The following is a 19,590-nucleotide window of genomic DNA, read 5'->3' as shown; positions in this document are numbered from 1 at the left end:
TAGTCACAATAACATCGCAATCTTAAATCCCATGCATCTCAAACAACGTAACAATATATTAAATAGAAATGCAATTGAATAGTGCAATGTACACAGTAAGTGTAAGTTACATGCATCTACAAGTAAACTATATGCATGTCAAATAGCTTTAACTGCAAACAGATGAGACAGTGTGTGTTTTATACATAGGTAAGTGTCTGCACTACACACACCCTATCCCTGAGCTTGGTGGTCTTGGTCCTGTGTCCATATGGGATAAATAAAGATTGATTTGAATGTTCATTTTCTAAACCCAGCCTCCTAGACTCCTGGTGCTAGGATGGGTTAAATGCAGAGGCCACATGTCACTGTGTGTGCTGTGTGCTCTGCATGTGTGAACATTAAAGATGGTTTCATCCCTCCCAATTCTTCTTCTTCTTCTAATTGGGACAACTATGGGAAAAACAAGACCAAATTCCACTCACAGGTGAGTGTGTTCATGGGCCTCATTTATAAAAGGGATATACGGTCAAAAAATGGCGTACGGCAGTTTCTACGCAATGTTTGCGATTTATAAAATACTAACTTGACGGGAAAACGTGCGGTCCTCCACGCAAACTCTAACCCATGCGTACGCAGTAGGCACAAAAACGGGAGAGACGAGAAACTGCGACACCGTTGGCAGAAGGAAGAATGGAGAGAAATATGTGGAAATAATACCATAAATAAAATGTTACCTCTCATTTATCATATTATGAAGAATTCATTTTCAAACATTGATTAAAGCAAATCTTAAAATGATTTAACAAACACCTGTTTGAGGCTCCTCAGTGCACACAAAAACATAACTGGGAGAAATAAATAAATACGGATATGTCATTTAAAACCACCTCGAATATGTTGTGTTAATGTTATGAAATGTTTTCTCATAAATGATGCGGTAAGCAGGAGGACAGAATTACCTCTAAACTGACACCGTTTTGCATTTCTATAGGTTGTAGATACGAGCATGGTTTTATATATGTTTAATACATGTTTAATCGTGTTTTATGCCGTTTGCCAAGACTTGATAAATCGCTCGTAAAACACAGGAGGTATGGAAACTAAGAACACCATATGTGGTAAATTGTACAGCTAATATAATGCAACACATTAGTTGTATTTCCTTTAACTGGTGGATATAGAGTTGCTGCGAGTTGCTGAACCAGAGTAGCAGCATGGAGGTCAGATCGTCACCAAAATAAATAAATAAGTGGTCCGAAAAAGGTTAATGACAAAAAAAATACACATAGCCTTCCTCAGGCAGTGTGTTTGTACCGGGGACAGGAGACCCCCCCCTTGATGAGAAACTGTAAGAAATGATCGGGGAATCCCTCCGGAGTGGAGTCATGACGACTGGATCTGAATTATGTTTTTGCATTTGGTGGTTTGTGTCCCAGCTGTCGATCAGCTGTGCGCAGCATCTCCACCGCAGCCTGTGCATCTCAACCCCCCCCCCCCCTCCCGCAGCAACTCTATATCCACCAGTTAAAGGAAATACAACTAATGTGTTGTGTTATATTAGCTGTACAATTTACCACATATGGTGTTCTTAGTTTCCATACCTCCTGTGTTTTACGAGCGATTTATCAAGTCTTGGCAAACGGCATAAAACATGATTAAACATGTATTAAACATATATAAAACCATGCTCGTATCTACAACCTATAGAAATGCAAAACGGTGTCAGTTTAGAGGTAATTCGGTCCTCCTGCTTACCGCATCATTTATGAGAAAACATTTCATAACATTAATACAACATATTCGAGGTGGTTTTAAATGACATATCCGTATTTATTTATTTCTCCCAGTTATGTTTTTGTGTGCACTGAGGAGCCTCAAACAGGCGTTTGTTAAATCATTTTAAGATTGGCTTTAATCAATGTTTGAAAATGAATTCTTCATATATGATAAATGAGAGGTAACATTTTATTTATGGTATTATTTCCACATATTTCTCTCAATTCTTCCTTCTGCCAACGGTGTCGCAGTTTCTCGTCTCTCCCTTTTTTGTGCTTAGTGCGTACGCATGTGTTAGAGTTTGCGTGGAGGACCCTTATTTCTTTTCTTACTTAGTTCTTATTATACATCCATGGGAGGACCGCACGTTTTCCTGTCAAGTTAGTATTTTATAAATTGCAAACATTGCGTAGAAACTGCCGTAGGCCATTTTTTGAGCATATATCCCTTTATAAATGAGGCCCCTGGTCAGTCATCAGCTCTTAACTATGACTTATCAAAACAGACAAAGTCCAGTGATTAACTGATACATTTTCCCTCTGTCCAAACTACTGATAAACTAACAGTAAATATAGGTTCCTCAACATAAACAATATCTAATCTGGTTCATTGCCAAAAAGGTTTGGAAATACAAGACATGTTCTATCATAAACATAGTATGTGGAAATAAACAAAAAGGTAAGAGAGTAGAAAACTTAATGTAGAATGTAATAAAATGTTAAAAGATTAATTGATATCTGAATACAAATAAAAGCTGTATAGAAGAAAACTGTAATGTAAATGTGAAAATATATATATAGAATATTTCTTAGTGAAAAGGAAAGCTGCTTGCAGGGAAATAACAATACGATTATGTTAAATATCTCAAATGTGTTCAGTATATCTAAATGAAAATGAATGAGCTGGGCAGAAGTGGTAGTTTGGCACAAGGAATGTGCAAAAGTTCAAAAACAACTAATAAGGTGCTTTTTGAAAGGGTGTCCTTTTGTTAAGTTGACAGATACATGGACGGCATTAATATACTGTGTTGTTAGAAGGAAAGCAGGGGGGGGGGTTACTTCTATCAACAGTAACAGAACATCCAAGTAATACAAATAACTTTACTTTGACTCAAACAAAGGAAATCTCTTTCAGATGGATTACATTGGGATCAGTGGCTTGTAAACTAAGTCAGAAAAGGTTAAAGGTCATAATACTCATGTGATCCCAGACTTACAATACATACAATCAAACTGGATTGAATCCACCAAAGAAGGCGAAAGAGGGACACCAGACACATTGACAGCTTGGCGATAAATCAATGACTCTGGTAGGGATGGTAATGTCCCAAGATTCACTCTAGCTATACTTATTAATGCAGATTACTATTCATTCGGCCACAATCAGGAATCCATAACATGCTTTCATGCTTTTAATGAGCTGTTTTATCATATTTCAGATGAATACCTTAGTTTCTCTCATTTTAAAGCATCTCATTTTTGTAATGAGGACTACTTTAAGATTACCATAAACAATTTCTTACAAAAAAGGGACAAAATCATGAACACATGCAGACTTATCCTAACCTTATGAGATATGATTAAGCTGGAACATTTAGATAAAAGCTTATATTGATCCTTTTACAGTCTTTTCAAAAGACCCGCACTGTCACAGGAATGTGACCTTTGTCTTTATTTGAGGATAAAAGGGGGATTGTGTGTTTTCTTGTTTCAGATATGAACAACTCTCAAGCCATTGAGTTTGTTTTTTTAAGAGTTAAGTTGCTGGGAGCACCAGTTCCCTCAACTTCACAGGAGACTGAAATAATTCAAACCAGAAACAACATTTAGTTCCACAGGATTCAGTCTGCAGGCTGAAAAGTTGCAACCCCTTTTTGTTGCAAACTTTAAAGGTTCCATTAAGTTGAGAGATAAAAAAGGGAAAAAATATGTCAAAAGCTTTGTTGTCAGAAGGAAAAGAGTCATCACAAGACACCACGTGTTTGTCGTAAAGCCACATTTAAATGACATTCCTGTCTGTGCATTGTAGGGCTGTTTCTCAACTATTTGTTATTTGCAACAACCAACACTTTTTGTAAGTCTTCGATACAGGCAGAACACTACAACATTGTTTAATACAAATTTTCTTTGCAGCCTCTTTCTTATCTCAATCAGAGTCCTAACATCAGTTTCAAAACTGCTGAAACACAAACCAAGCACTGGATTAAATTATAGCTGAAAGCCAAAATGGAATGTGAAGGTTTGAAGCCAAATGTTCATTCTCTCCCACAACCAATACTTAGCACTCTGTCGTCACAGCAAAGTCTCGAAATAAGGTGTTCCCAGCCTTCAGGGTAGATGTGTCCGAGAGCACGGCTAAATCACAGCACACACGCACTGCCAATGCATACATCACACAATCCTCTGTATAAACTTAAAGGTCAGAGGTCATAAACTGTGTTTGTTGGGCAGCTTGAAAGAACAGAGGAGGTTACTGGTTCATCCATTAACTTCTCAGAGATCAAAGTTGTGTTCTGGTTTGACGCATCGTGACCCACAAACACAGAACTTGCATCGACTTTACCCTAATTGGCGGATCGTGGGGCGAACACATACGACAAACAACTGTGGATTTAGGTTCTTCTCACCCTTAAACATTTAATCATTCAGAGTTCTCTTAACTGGGAGAAGCATTGATATGCGAGTTCACCTTTAAAGACGAGCATGAGAAGACACTATCTCTGTTAGTTAGAGTGGACCTATCATGCTATATTTGAATAATATAGTGTAGGGCCATACCTATATAAGGCATATTTATACTTTTTATTTTACAAAATACCAAACAGATCATGCATTTTAGCCATTCCTCATTTCGCTCAATTCAACACTGTCTTTGCATGGGCTGATTCTGTGAGAACAGCACCATCTACAGGCCTGGCATATGTACTACAGCGTCTCCAGCGCTTTCGAACTGCAATGTCCGTGGCTGTCTCCTATTGATTGGTGGAGTTGGCCCAATAGCCGTCGCGCCACTTCTGTGACGTCATAGAAGTGTTCAAATCTGGATCAGTCTGTATCAGATCCGTTGCAGCCCCTTTTTAAGATATTTGGGTATGGAGGAAAATAGAGAGGGTTGTGTTTTCTGACACTTGGTGAGTTCCCTGGAACACCGGGAACACATATTCATGTATAAAAGACGTACAAAAGTGCATTTTGCATGATAGGTCACCTTTAAGAATGAGTAGTGAACTGAAATGTGTGTTTAGGGCACAAAAAACTATAACACACCTGACTGCCAAGGTTCTGAGTTTAAAGAGCATCTTGCAGGTTGTTTTTTTATCTACATTTATGCTTAAACTTGCTTGAAAATTACAATAAAAAAAGTGAATGCAGGATTTGATATGTTCTACGAGACATAAGGGCAGGAATTCAGAGGGAAAGGAGCAATTTTGAGCTCTGCTCTGAAAAATGGCTTTTTTTTAAGGTCATACGTCAAACGTGTCATATTACATCACACAGGGGACACATCTCCGCACTCTGACCGCGGGTATACACAAGTTATTGAGCCGTTTCCGCTCTACATCCTGAACTCCTCCCTTCGATGCAATGCACTTCCGTTTTGGCGGACTGGGTTTGTTTTGCTAGCTAGCTCCGTTGTGCCGACAAAGCACTGATATCGCAGAGACAAAGAGGATATAACAGTTACAACATGAAGAAAAGTGGTTCGGGAACTACGTGTGCGGTAGTTGGTTGCAATCACTCGAGAAAGCACCTGAACGAGTGGTTAGATAGAGAGTGCTACGACCACAAACCAGCACCCAGCCATGTTGTTCATTAAATACAGATAAACACAACAAATACTGCATGCATTGTATTTTTTAATATTATATATGAATATTTTCATAGTGATGTAATTGTGTGGGCTGCTTTTATATTTTAATTTGTAATACCTGTTAGGATTAAACATGTGATCTTTCTTGTTGAAGACATTTCTTTAGTTTCCTCTCAACAATTAATTCATTCAGTGTTATTTATGTACAGTATGAGCTTAATATGAATGATGAACTGTGTTAAAAGAAATTGTAGCACTCTAAGGAACATATGAAATGCAATAACAGTGCAATAATGAAATTAAATTACATCAAACTTTATTTTCACTCAAACAGTACAGGCACATATGATATATTGCACAGCATAAAGAGATCATGTAAATTGTGCATTATGTAAACAACAGACAACTGTTGGCTCCTGTGGGCATGACCTAAATAAGGCAGTTTATTTTGGTTTTAAAATGCTGAGATATTTACTGCAGAACTGTAACCTTCCCTCAACAAAATCGTCAACAATTTTCGGGAGCATGTGGGCAAAGTAGAATGTGCGCAGCCTTATGATATGCCTTCAGACTGTCCATTGCTTTTCCATCTATTGCCATGGATTGAACGAAGTAGGAGCAAATTTTGCTGTACGTTATGCTGGGCCACGTCGTCATGTTATCCTCCCAGTTTTGCACTGAATTCGGGTGGGGGAGAGTAACGCCATCTCCAGTCAAAGAAGTAGAATCGTGTTCCCAAGCTAGCATCACTGTTAGCATCGAAATCGCTGTGTTTACACCAGTGCCCGTCTGACTGTTTACACCGGTTTACACCGACAGACGCTGTGCAAAAGACTTCCGGCGGAAATGAAGTGCATTTGTGTAGGGTTATGGCGCTACCCGTGTTTTGGCGCGTAAACTTGTCTATAGTAGAGTTGCGTTGAGTAGAGCGGTTGTGTTTTAAGGAGCTGGTATTTTTCGGTAGTTTTACATTGTATTTCATCATTTGTAATCATGGTGCATTATTGTGTTTGTGCTGGTTGCACAAATACCAGCCTGTCAGGACATCGAGTCCACAGTAAAAAGGACCGGAGCCAGCGTTCGTTCCTGGGTGCGTTGTGCATCCACCTCCCTGCAACACATACTCTCCACAGCTTTATCAGGAAACCGTATTACTTCTCTCTCCCCCCCCCCCCCCCCTTCGCTGCTCTCTCTCTCTCTCTCTCCCCCCTCCGGTACACGGCACCGTAAGACGTAGTTTGGAGTCGCATTAGGTAACGCTGTGGTGGCTGTACTGCTCCAGCCGTCTCCTTTGTGTTTGTTTGTTTCCCCCCTTCTGTGTTGTGTGTGCGTGGTGGCTGTCACTCCTGGCTCCCGGCTCAACCTCCACTCACCTGCTGCAATCAGCTGTGCACCCTCCCCGACTACACACCTGCTTTCCATCAAGCCATTTACAACGACATATCAACGGAGGCTCCACAACCTTTCTCCGCCAGATCGTCAAGTATCAGCCGTATCTCGCGTCTCTCCTCCGGTACACAGCACCGTAGTGTGGAGTTGCATTAGGTAACGCGAGATACGGCTGATACTTGCGAATTAGTTTCTGTTATGGATCAGTATCAACAGTCCTGCCAGTAACGTTACTATATTATCAATGCTACTTTAGTTATAGCCTGATATATGATAGCTAACTTTACAATGTTGTGATGTGACGTTAGCTAACATTCTGTAGCTAACGCCGGTCACTCACCAAGATAGCTGCCCAGTTCTCCACTGGTTCTCCTCACACCACAGCTCAATTTCTCTCCGATGGCCGTTATTTCTTCTAATCCTTTGCTGCTCCTTGTCTCTTGGACGCCTAGCGGGCTCATAATTATAAGGTTGTGGTACGTCATATGCATTCGAATATTCATGTTCAACTTCTTCTGTGTCTTCCGTGTCGAAACTAGCATTGGGAGCCATGTTTATTAATACGTTACACCGGCCGCTCTCCCCCTTGTGTCCCCCGTGTTACGTCACACGCGGGAGGTCACGTGCCGAGGCTTTTTTATGCAGAAGTGAACATTTCTTACAAAAACGACGCCAGATGTCGTCACTGTAGTTTATATTTCTGTATATTTTTGGGAAAATCTAGTGTATTCATCATTTTCCTACACATTTATTCACAGGTGTCTTTAACCTGGAAGTTGAACTGAAATGTGTGTTTCGGGCACAAAAAACTATAACACACCTGACTGCCAAGGTTCTGAGTTTAATATATTTACTTTTATCGAGGTAGCGTCTTCTATGTTGTGGCATTATTTATTACATGGGTAGGAAAACAATGTGCTTCCTGTTCTTGTAATAAATAATGGGAAAATATGACATTCTATAACTTGAGAAACTAAGGCTGCGAGAGAAAATATATCGCTATAAATAGAAATCGCTTTTCTTGCAAGACGTAAAATATTTGACCAAATAGCTTCAAATCCAGAACATTGTTGTTCGTGCACATTTTTCGATAGCTCAGCCTAAATTATTTTGTAGGTTCAAAAAAACCTTTCAACTCAAAGTGTGGAATCACAAAGAAAATCCACAATCGCGCACAAAGTCAGACTGAACTCTACCGGACTGCATTTTTCAGTGTCGTGGAAATTTCAGTTTCGTGGAAATTACTGTGTCAGAACAGTGAGGATCCATTAAGGATGAGGTGTAATAAGGTCCCAAAAACTTAAAGTAGCACTAGCTCAGCAGGAACAAGGTCACGCACGGTTTTATTGCAGACAAAACAAAAGCCTGTGACTGGACTAAAAAGTGGAAAGTGTTGGCATAAAGGGCAAATGTTAAGCTTGTAATCGTGGTTTTGAATTCAGAAGCACACTGTGGGAATCTCTGCCAGAAAACACATCAACAAGAAGCACTCTTGAGACGGACATTAATACCGTACTAAGTATGCTTTAATGAACTATTCAAAAAGGCAATTCAACTTTATCAACATAAATAGATTAACCCAGTGGAACGTGGTAATGTCAACAAACATAAACCTAGATTTGTGGTGCATGGACAGGATTATTCGAGCCAAATGAAAGTGCATTTCGCTCAGGCTCTTTACAGCTGTGTCAACATGCTGCTGCTGCTGTGGGAGGTTCCGCTAGGACAGAATATGTTAGAAAAACAATACATTACTTTCACATTTCTTAAATAATTGCCGCCTTAGACCCCTTTTTACACTGTGCTGCAGCATAGTTTCATAGAATCAAGGAACGTATTTGAAATGATCTTTTTCTCTTTACATTTGTTCAGCTTCTGTGACCTAACCATAGATACTTTACTACAAAAACGTTATTTTGTAATGAGAACGTTCTTGGCCAAAAGACTGCGGAAAAAATGAGGTCAATATCCTATGAAACCCTAAGCCTTTTGTTCTCTGTAGAAAGCAAAGCAGAACTAGTAGATACTTCATATCATACACTGCCATTTCATAACAGTTTTATTCAATGTTAGCTTGTTTTCATTCGTAGTCTCTTGGCTTTTTTAACGACTGTTTTGAGATTAACTTAAATGTCATTATTTTATGATGCGTGTTTTTTTTTTACACAAAATGTTTGCTGTGGATTTACTTTCCTGCTCTTTTTATAACTGGAGCTTACTAGAAGGGGTCTTGTGTATAAATGCTATTTAAAAAAGTGTAATTATAGGTATGTAAGCAAGGGGCTGCTAATGGCATGAGAGCCACTGGAGTGACCTAGTGCTCTCCTTTACTAGACCTTCTTTGACCTCCCACTACCTTGAGGGAGTAGCAGCTTAACATGCTTGACATTCATGATTGTGCTGAACACACGCTAATCGCAGTGGGATTAATCTCATGAACTATAACTACATTAACATGATCGCCAGCAGTCAGTGCTTTGAGGCCCGGTGAAATAGCACTTCCTTAATCTGATGCATTTCCTGTTAACATGTGACAGCAGGGCAGGTCTTAACAGGGTTGAAAAACACTGCAATACCATTTGACAGGAATATTTTATATGATGGAGTAGAGGAGCCACAGTTTAATAGATGAATTGAGCATTCTCACCCTGACTTCCTGTTTACTAGCTGCATCTCTAACTCTTACACCTGTCATCACAGATATTTGCAGGATGGTGCCATGGCAGTATGAGAAAGACAATGTCCAGTGTTTCCCAGGAAGCATTTCGTGGTAACCCTAACAACAGGTCAGGACCCCAATTAGCTGACAGCCCTGAGGGGACAGTTAATGCTGAGGGGGGGAGTAAAGTCTGCATGAGGGAATAGTAAAATACAAGTACAGCCTTTTCCATTTATTGTATTTTCAAAACATATTGTCTAATTTGGGGCAATTACACAATAGCATGAGGTGTAAAATAATGTTCTCCGACATGAAAAAGGCTAAAACTGTTTTCAAAAAGCTGTGCTACACCCGAAAACTTTGAACACAGATGCAGTGAGACAGATTTTTGAGTCTAGACATTGGAGGCAAAATATTTGCAGCGAGAGCTAAGGCTGCACCACATTTTGATGCAAAACACTTAAATAATGTCTAATGTCTGCACCCTTCCCCAAACACTAAGCCTCTTGATTTGATTGCAACTAAAAGGCATGCAAAGTCGTTTTGTAACAAGATTCAAGGGGCAGGAGGAAACCATGCATTCTACCAGATATCAACTCAACGTGTCAGTGCACCACAGATACAAAATACTGATGCTAGGCACACGAAAAATATTGAAAAAGTACCTTTCCAGCACGCGGAAATGTGAAGCACGGGCCAAGGGAGAACCCAATAAATATTGTGAAGGATCCAGATTTGAAAACATGCATTCATTTTCAATTATGGAAACAGCCTTCGGCGAGGACTTCTATCATCTTATTGTTTATTTTGCAATCACAACAGCTCAAATACTACTGTCTGTCCTGTCGCTACACAAAGAACTCAAGACCTTCATGATTTATAACTTTAAAGGTGGGGTATGTCATTTTGGAGAAACCAGCTCGAGTGCGCTACAATTTGAAAATACACAGCCGGAAAAAATCTGCCACTTCCTTACAGAGCCCCTCCTCCAACACACACCAACGCGCACATGACCAATGAGGGCACGATATAAGTTTGTGCACAGATGGAAGGCTGACAGGCAGGTAGGCCATCCAGTTATTTTAGCCGGGCCGGCTAAAATTATTGGTCGTGCTTTTTACAGTACTACGGCTTCCACAGATGACGTTTTTTTATGGATTTTTTGTCAAAGCACTTTAGATATTCATTGCTATCGGTTTCTCAAACTTACCTACCCCACCTTTAAGCAGTGCAAAACTATAAATGTCATCCAGAAAAAGGGAGAAGCGAAACCTCTGAATCATTGTCATAAAACTATGGTGGATGTGTCTCCGCTGCCTTTAGCCTTTCAGTCTGTTAACTTGGCACTATTGCAACAAGTCTTAATATGTCAAGGTGAATGGCACATGTCCATCAATACACAAGGCCATTAAATTCACAAAAAGTAGAGCAGAGCCTTTTCCTGCCTGAGTGTTTATGATCCTGCACCTGCTCCAAGATTTACTGCAAGTATTGCTTATTATGGCTTGTGAAAATAACTTGTGATCGCTACCCACTGCGCATCCCTGAGCTCTGGGATTGGACAGCTGTTCTGCATGTACCAGAGTAAAGTTTGCTTTGAGGATGAACAAACTGTACAACCAAATGAATCTGACACACATGCATGAGTTCAAAGGTCAAAGAGCAGAGACCAGATTTCTGCAACACAGAGAACCAGTGGGAAAATCAGGCCAACACGCACACACAACAACTTTACAAGCTTATTTTGTGTGCAGCTTGAAAGGAAATGGCATGTTGTGCAATATACAAGTTGTAACCTGTAAACAGAAATGTACTTCTTTGTATACAGGGGAATTGTAGTCTACATTGCAGTACCCTTCTACTTTTTTTTAATTCTGGGACCTCAATGTGTTATGTAGGTGTGGCAGTATCAGTGGAGAACCTGTGATAAAACATCATGCTAATACAAAACTACATTTAAAAAAAAACTCCTGCAACAACTGTTTGAGTCACTTTACTAACTACTGCTGGAAGTATAGTAGTCAGCCTACATTTCAGCTTAAAAGTAAAGCCAGCAAAGTTGACTAGGCACTTTTTGAAAAGCTTGTCAATGCAAACAGTTTGGTTCAAGTAGACAGGTTAATTTATTTCTGCTGGAACTGTTTTAGGAGTTGCAACACCTTTACCACGTTGACAGCAAGAAGCAAGTACACACGTAGCCACTCAAGAGAGGTGCATGGCTTGTGTTTAGGTCAATTGCACTCAATGACAGCCCCACACACACACACACACACACACACACACACACACACACAGGGTACTCATTCATACTCAGTACTCACATGCAGGTGATGTGTCGTTGACAGTAAAAGCCGGGAATCCCGCTGGCAAGTAACCGGACACCGAATGTAAACAGTCGAGTATCAGAGTGTGTTTATGTGTTGCTTCCCTGCGTGCTAACCTCAGACAGACACGCTGCTGCTCGGAAGATAGGGGAGTTTATATATACACACACACTGGCACACACGCACACACACAGGTAGGCTACACACACGGAGTGACTTCAGGACAGCCGAGCGGGGCGAGTAGACACACACGCTGCCACACACACGCAAGCACACTATTGCTCAGTGCCTCATATGCAGTTAAGGCGCTAGGACTCTGAAGCTAGTTGCTAACTGTCTACTAGAGCTAAGTTAGCTAGCAGCTGGCACCGTCTCCTTCTCTCGGATATAGGAGTCTGCTACTGCGCCTCCCTCCTACTCACTGTTAATCTCTCTCTCTCTCTCTCTCTCTCTCTCTCCATAAACTGTCACCCCTCCTTTTGATGTGACGCAACCGGTCACGCCCCCTCTGCTCGCGACCAATCACAGAGAAGGACATGTTGGCACGCAACTTGCGGCAGCATTTAAAGAGCACCAGACATCCCTGTTTAACACAAAGTGATTTAAAAGTAACAGTGTAATAATGGAAGGTAGGTTCAATTAAATAACATTTCGTTCAGCTTACACGTTTATCCAAAGGGATTGCCAAAAGTCTACGGTACTAGAGTTAATGTACAAAGTTACTTTCCACACGGAGTATGTTATAGGACTCCAATAAATACATTTCTGGAACTGTTAGTAATATGACACAGGTGCAGAGCCGGCCCGACCCATTAAGCGACATAAGCGGCCGCTTAGGGCCCCGCAGCCACTAGGGGCCCCCTAGCAATAACAACTTTAAAAAAAATAAAAAAATAAAAAAAATTATAATAATCTCAGTACACCGTCGCCATGATAAGTATGTTTAATTAATTTTGTTAATATAGATGAGAGTAACACCTACGTCACTTCTGGGCAAAATCTGTCTCATCTATGAAAATCGATAGCCTACTGCCATATTTAACCATATATCGAGCCCGATCGTCTATTTCTAAAGGCTTAATGCAATTGTTTGCCTGTCTGGCCATTGGAATCGGGCTCTTTGAATATCCAAAAATTTCCGGTTTTCTTACATTTCTGATCGGATTGGCAAAAACTTCAGAATTTGTATTGACCGCCGTTCAACTGACAGCATTGTTTTCCCCCAAAAGTGGGCGGAGCTGTTATTTTTGCCCGGAAGTGACGCATTTGTTACTCTCATCTATGCCTAGATTGCCTACTCTCAAAGTCATGTATTATATTATTGAGTCAATCATATAATTCACAGTGCTTTACCTGAACCTCATCATGACACTAGAGAGGATGGCAGAAATGTAATTTCCTGTGTTCAGTGAATGCAACATAGGCAAGACACCAGACCAACCAGAGAGTTGAATGGAAATAAAAATCTGTCTTATTGGCTGACAGGTACGTTGACGTTACTTTGAATCGCGGGGGTAAGCTAAACCGTTAGCAAGTAGCTATAGCTAGCCAGATATATTTAAATAAACACTTTGTCATACAATCTAAATGTAATGTTTTTAAGCTTTACCCGGTGATTTCAAAGAAAGCTCTCTGGAAAATGTTGACTTACTGTTCGACATGAAGCTAGAAGCTTCCTTACAGTACACAGTTGATACTGAGTCCTGTCAGTTAAAGTGTTTCATAGTTAGCTAAGCATCAACCTAGCAATGAAATATATGGATGTTATGTGACAGTATTTCTGAGAAAAGGTCAGCTGAAATTGTGGCATGCCACTGCTTTACGTGTCGACAGCATGTTTGTATGTATTTGCAGCAGTAAATGTGGCTGTTTGGCCACTGACGTTGCCATAACAACACCTGAATTTAAATGTGCAACCTATTTTTGTGACAGATTTATACATGAAATTATAATTCTTCTGAATGATATTCCTATTGACAGCTAGTTTCTATGTAAACATTATGAGATGGACAGCCAGAGAGAATAAATGAAAAACAGTTGTTAAATACTATATGACAAAACAAGAATACAGTTTAAAAGGGGAGTGATTTGTAAAATATAAGAAAAATTAAATCTGTCTACAATTCTGTTTCATATGGATGTTGAGAGATGTATCTATAGATCTCTTAATTTTGCTCTCAAAGTGCACCAGATTGATGCTTTCAGCTTCAATATTTTAGAAAAGAAATCTTCCCGGGGGAGCATGCCCCCGGACCCCCCTAGCGAGATGAGGACCCCCCCTAGAGGATGTTAGATCCACGGTTTTTACATGCTTATTTATACAATGTGTGTGCTCATGCTAACATCATAAGACAAAAGTTGGTTCCGTGTTGTGTGTAGTGAGAACGCGCTAGAGTGAGGGGGGGGGCCCAAAAGTCTAGGGCCGGCCCTGCACAGGTGTTACTGATACCTTTATAGCTCTGTGATGATGAGGTGTCCCAGTAAGTGTGACAGTGAGCCTGAGCCAGCATGCACAACAGCAGGACCCTGAAACCAAAGCTGCAACAGCCATAAATGTATGTTTATACATAATATATTCACACATGAGAGTGAATAGACCTACAATTCTCAGGTGAGGTTGAATTAATGCTAATGTTGTTCCATATGTGTATGTGTAAATAGGAAAGAAAGTTTTGCAAACAGATAGGTCATATTAATATAAATCCTTTTCCGCTCAGTTTTTGCAGGTCTTTCGGACTAAGACACTTTTATTATTATAAGTTGCATGTGTATTTTTCCTGTTATGACGTTTCAAAATGTCTGCTGTAATTTCCGACTAATTATAGGGAAATAGACGGTGTGTTCCGTTTGGAAACACACAGGCATGCAGTTTAACACAAGAAGGACATTTTACAATAAATCATTATGATGGTTAAAGGCATTTCCATATGTTTAAATTGAAGTAAAAAAGTATGGTGTAAAGTTTGAGAGAAATAAAAAAGACCTGTGGTGCAGGAAACCGCTGAAAATGACAGGATTTGATTACAGCCTCATAAAATGGTTCTTTGTGTCTTGTAAAGTGGACAATAGACTTCTATGCTTTTATCAGGAGCCATAAAACACACACTCTAAAAACGAATTCAGGCGACCTTTCACCTCCACTTAATTAAATGCATGGTTGCAAGATAAAAATGTGAGTTAATTGATTTAGATAACCATTTTAAGTTGCAAACATTAATTTATAAGTTGTGTTGACGTAATAATGTTGGTAATTACATCAACTTAATATTGTGTGTAATTTGAACTCTGATTTCTGCGTTAATTGACTTAAAACTAAATTCAAGTTGTAAGTAATGCAATTGGCTTGATAACTTAATTGTTCTACACCTTCAGTTAAGGATTTCAAATCCACTCCTACTTAACACGCCTGGACAAGTTCCGACAGTTAAGACAAATAGAAATATACAAAGGAAATTTTAAGGTGAGTGTCATCTTTTGTCATTCAAATACAGATAGCCTTGTAGTTGCACTGCATAGGCAAATTGCTGTTTGACCAAAATTAGCAGCCTTTGAACTGTGAATAGTTCTGTGAGAGGGTACAAAGTAGTAGAGGCTACTGTGAGTGTAAAAATACTTTGGTTACTATTGTGATATCTATTTTTATTAAAAATGAAACTCGGTGAAGCAGATCAAGGACATGCTTCTTGAGGTAGGATCATTATTTAGAGTTGTCATTGAAATGCAAGTTGTTGGCAGTCACCCATTCAGAATATATTTATTTTGGTAATTTCTCTTTTTTTCCTTTTTCAAAAATAGCACAATACAATTGAAGTATGCAGAGAAAACTATAGCCATCCACTGCCTTGTCGTGTACCTTGGAGAAAAGGAAGAGGACCTTTTCAAGGAGTTTAGCGACGTAATTCAAAATCTTGAAATAAAATAAAATCCATGGGCACAGTGTAAAAACACAGGACAAAAGCACTGCTCTCTGTCAGTTACATTTTGAAGCATATTGCACTTTTGACCACACCCCAATCAATAATGCTTAATAAGTGCTTCAAAAGGACATAAATATCGCCATCATCAGTGACCGGTCCATACGATGGCAACCATCGTGGTCGAGGGAAACAAATGAATGAGCAAGCATTCTGCGTTAAATGTGTTCATACTGTTTGAAATAATGACTGTCGGCAGTGTAAACATCTTTGTTACATCTTTTGTAAAATTGATGTGTGTGATCTTCAGATTGGTGGCCATTGAGAGTTTGTTACTGTAGTTTTACAAAAACTTTACAGATTTTACATATTTGGCACTGGTTTTAAATATGCAAAGGCCTCTAACTTCGATGTGATGGCAGCATGTATTTGCTGTGTCCCCATTTCCCATGGTAGTATGGCTAATGGGTTTATTTATTATTTGTGGGGCAATTTAAATTTGTGTTATTTATCTTTTTTTTCAAGATTTAAATTAAGCTCAGCGCAAGTTCTTTCAGGAAGACTGGGTGTATGTGCATTCACTCCGCAGCTGCATATAATCAGCTCATCACAGGCGTTCTCTTTAACCTATTACATTTCACCTCATTCTCCAGCAGCCAATCAACGTGCTGCAGCCAAACTATAAAATGGTTCTCCTCTCTCCTGCAGTCAGCTGTGATTTCAGGTGTTCACGCACCTTATCATATGGCATGTCTCAATAAATGTTACAACAAAATGAATTCTCTCCTGATTGAAACATCATGTGTTGAAATAAACAACTGCAGTTCAAAATAAAAAGTGAATTGCCTAATATTTTTCTTGTGGAATCAATTCATTTCTTTCTTTAGAGGCAACAACATGAAAAAGCTAAGAAAAAAAACTATTGAATAGAATATATTTGGAGCAACTTAATTTATAAATGGTTGTCAACTTAAAAACGTGTGTTCACAATGAGGGTAATTAAGTACATACAACTTAAAATCTCTTTTAAATCATGTGGTAAAACTAATCGGAACAACTTAATCTTTTGAGTAATCAACTTCAAAACTTGTGTTTATAATACCAATTATTAAGTAAGTGGTAATTCAAAACACCTCTGATTGTAGAGGAAAAGCCTTTTCCCCTAACTCAAATAACTTTGTTGCTTTAAGACAATTTCATTAGAAGTTGTCTTAACTCAATAAACATCGATGCAAACTGTTGCGTTGATGTTCTTTGTTGAACCAAGGCATTTGTTTTTAGAGTACAGAGAGAAAACTGTGAGGACACCACACCCTGCAAAAGACACCCTAATTTAAAGAGGAAATGCACTCTATTACACATTGTTGTCGTTTTGATATTTCAATGAAAATTGGCAGTTATGCCTGGAAGAAATCTGCACAGCCCCTTAGCTGGAAGTCAGAACATCAGTACTTTTTCAAGATTTGTAGTGTTGTGTAGTTGTATTTTTTGCTCCCACAGTATCTACGTTTACTTGTGGCGTTTTGGCAGGAGTCCAGAAACACACGCAGTCACAATCACACACAGGTACACTCATACCTGACTGTTTCTCAACTATTTTGTGTTCTCTTATCGCTTCAAGATAGCAGAGTCTGTGGGCCTTTCTCATTTCACTATTTTCCACATCTCGACTCCTATCCTCGACTCCTATCCTCGTGTCTCAGTCCCGCTGATATATAGGTATATATATATATTTATATAAATATATACAATTTCAGAATCAAACAAGTATGAGAGCACTCACAGCTTAATAACGTAACACTATCAGACACTGGATCCCCCCCCCCCCCCTGGTCGCTACAATGAGGAAATAAAATGACAGGCCAAAAGTTTTATTTACACAGCCATTGTGTATTTTATTATGTGAACTAAGCACTAAATGGTTTTAGACAAATATTGACTCTTTGTTTGTAGATATTTACTAAACTAAAGCAAATAAAGAGAGTAATGTAGGCCTGTTATACTGAGTGATATATATTATACACATTGCTCTGCTTTCTGCACGGCCAGGGACGGCCCTGGTTGAAGTGCCCTTTAGATTTAACTTTGCTGTTATTACACCTTGCCAAGTGGGCCAACCACAGCGTGCCAGAATCGCATCACCAGTGCTGCTGTAGCTAGGCCACATTGCACCGAGCTCAGAAGTATTTTTATGGGGCTCCTTCCCCTTCCAGCAGGCTGTTAATATTATCATGTCTTCATTTTGTGTTACTTAGTGTAAGGAGGTCAACATATACCCTCCAGGTGACTTTTCAACCCAAGAGGGACAGGTAAACAAAGCTTACATGACCCTCCTTTGTTGTCTAGTTATTTCGTTTTGTTACCTGTTTCTGTTACTTTTTAATGGTGATTAAAACAAGACATCTTGGTCCCCTATTATACTGTTTTTCATCAATATATTATAGGTCTCAGATATATACAAAACATGTCTCTGAAGTATTTGGCTCGAAATACATAATACAAATGCATAATATGAGACCTTAAAATAAAACAACATGATACATGTTACAAGAGCCTGACCTGGTGTGCAAATAAGTCACCTGAAGACACAAATACCAAAGTATGCACCGGGTATTAAGTACTAAGCCCTTTAATCTTATATGCAGATGCTTTAACAAACACAATATATCAAGTGTCAGCAGCAGGCGTATAGTGAATAAAACTTTAGGCAAAACATCATTGTCTTTTAGTTGTGTCTATTTTAGCTATTTCTGATTTACACATGGTCAACCATTTCTTTTAACTTCTGTTTATGAGGGTAAAAGTGTTTTAGTAGTTTTAAGTGTAATACAATTGTCACATCAGTGAAAGTTTTTTTTACTTGTACAACTCTAGAAAAAAAAGGGAAAGGCAGCAGAAGAGAGAAAGTGGGGATGGGTTGTGCTCAGTGGACTGGCAAAGAGCTGCTCACTGTGAAAGGGGGAATGCTCATACCTCCTCTGTTTATTCTCTGCCCAGTCCCCCCTTCCCTCTCCACATTGGTCTGATCTCCCTCTCCCCCTTTATATACGCGTTTGTCCTCGCTCCCTCTCTGAAAAAAAGCCAACATTCAGGACTGATCGCCACTCCCCCTCTGATGTCCTCCTCCTCGGAACTTTCCAATCAAAGTATGAGAATCCTGAAACGACCTGTACTCCAAAACTACGCCCAACTCGTTCCCCATTCCTAATTTAGGACTGTTTACTAAGATATTGCTCTATATTTAAGAGGATAGTCACTTATTGTGTAGACTCATGCTCTATATAACAGAAGTGAGAAGTGTTAATAAAGAACCTGAAAAACAAATCAACGTCAGAGAGAAAAAGAGGGCAGACAAACTGTGCCTGACATGGTGGACTTTTGACAGGGGGAGGAACCGTTTGAAGGCTGTTGTAACTTTTATCAGACACACACACAAATACGGTTAACACACAATGCTCATAAAAACACACACATTCATTAAATGTTTGAACACATACACATGGACCTGCTTGCTCAGGATTTACTTAAAAGAAAATAATCCTATAAAGGACATGTGGCTTTTTATATACATATTAACAATCAGACTTACATACATACACACATATCGTTATCACTCTCACAGTGGCGATAACACTCGTGGAGATACGGGAACAAAGAAAGATAACACACCGCCTGGAGAAATGCACTGGAGCCACCGGATAGACAAGTATGACTAACATTTCTTTACAGGTAAATG

The 19,590-nt window shown here is 39.4% G+C and overlaps 1 protein-coding gene across 1 annotated transcript in view; it reads right to left on the bottom strand.

Moving 5' to 3' along the window:
• Positions 1-7,540, bottom strand: part of pcxb (pyruvate carboxylase b) — a 298,980-nt gene extending 291,440 nt beyond the window's left edge. Inside the window, 1 exon segment of the mRNA XM_079671136.1 lies at positions 7,298-7,540. Within this exon segment, the coding sequence (XP_079527262.1) occupies positions 7,298-7,509 (212 nt within the window). The 5' untranslated portion in view covers positions 7,510-7,540.
• Between the last annotated feature and the right edge of the window lie 12,050 nt (positions 7,541-19,590).

Source organism: Notothenia rossii, assembly GCF_949606895.1.
Source record: "Notothenia rossii genome assembly, chromosome: 3".
Classification (NCBI taxonomy): Eukaryota; Metazoa; Chordata; class Actinopteri; order Perciformes; family Nototheniidae; genus Notothenia; species Notothenia rossii.
The sequence above is the reverse complement of the archived record's forward strand: the minus strand, read 5'-3'. Positions and strand labels throughout refer to the sequence as shown.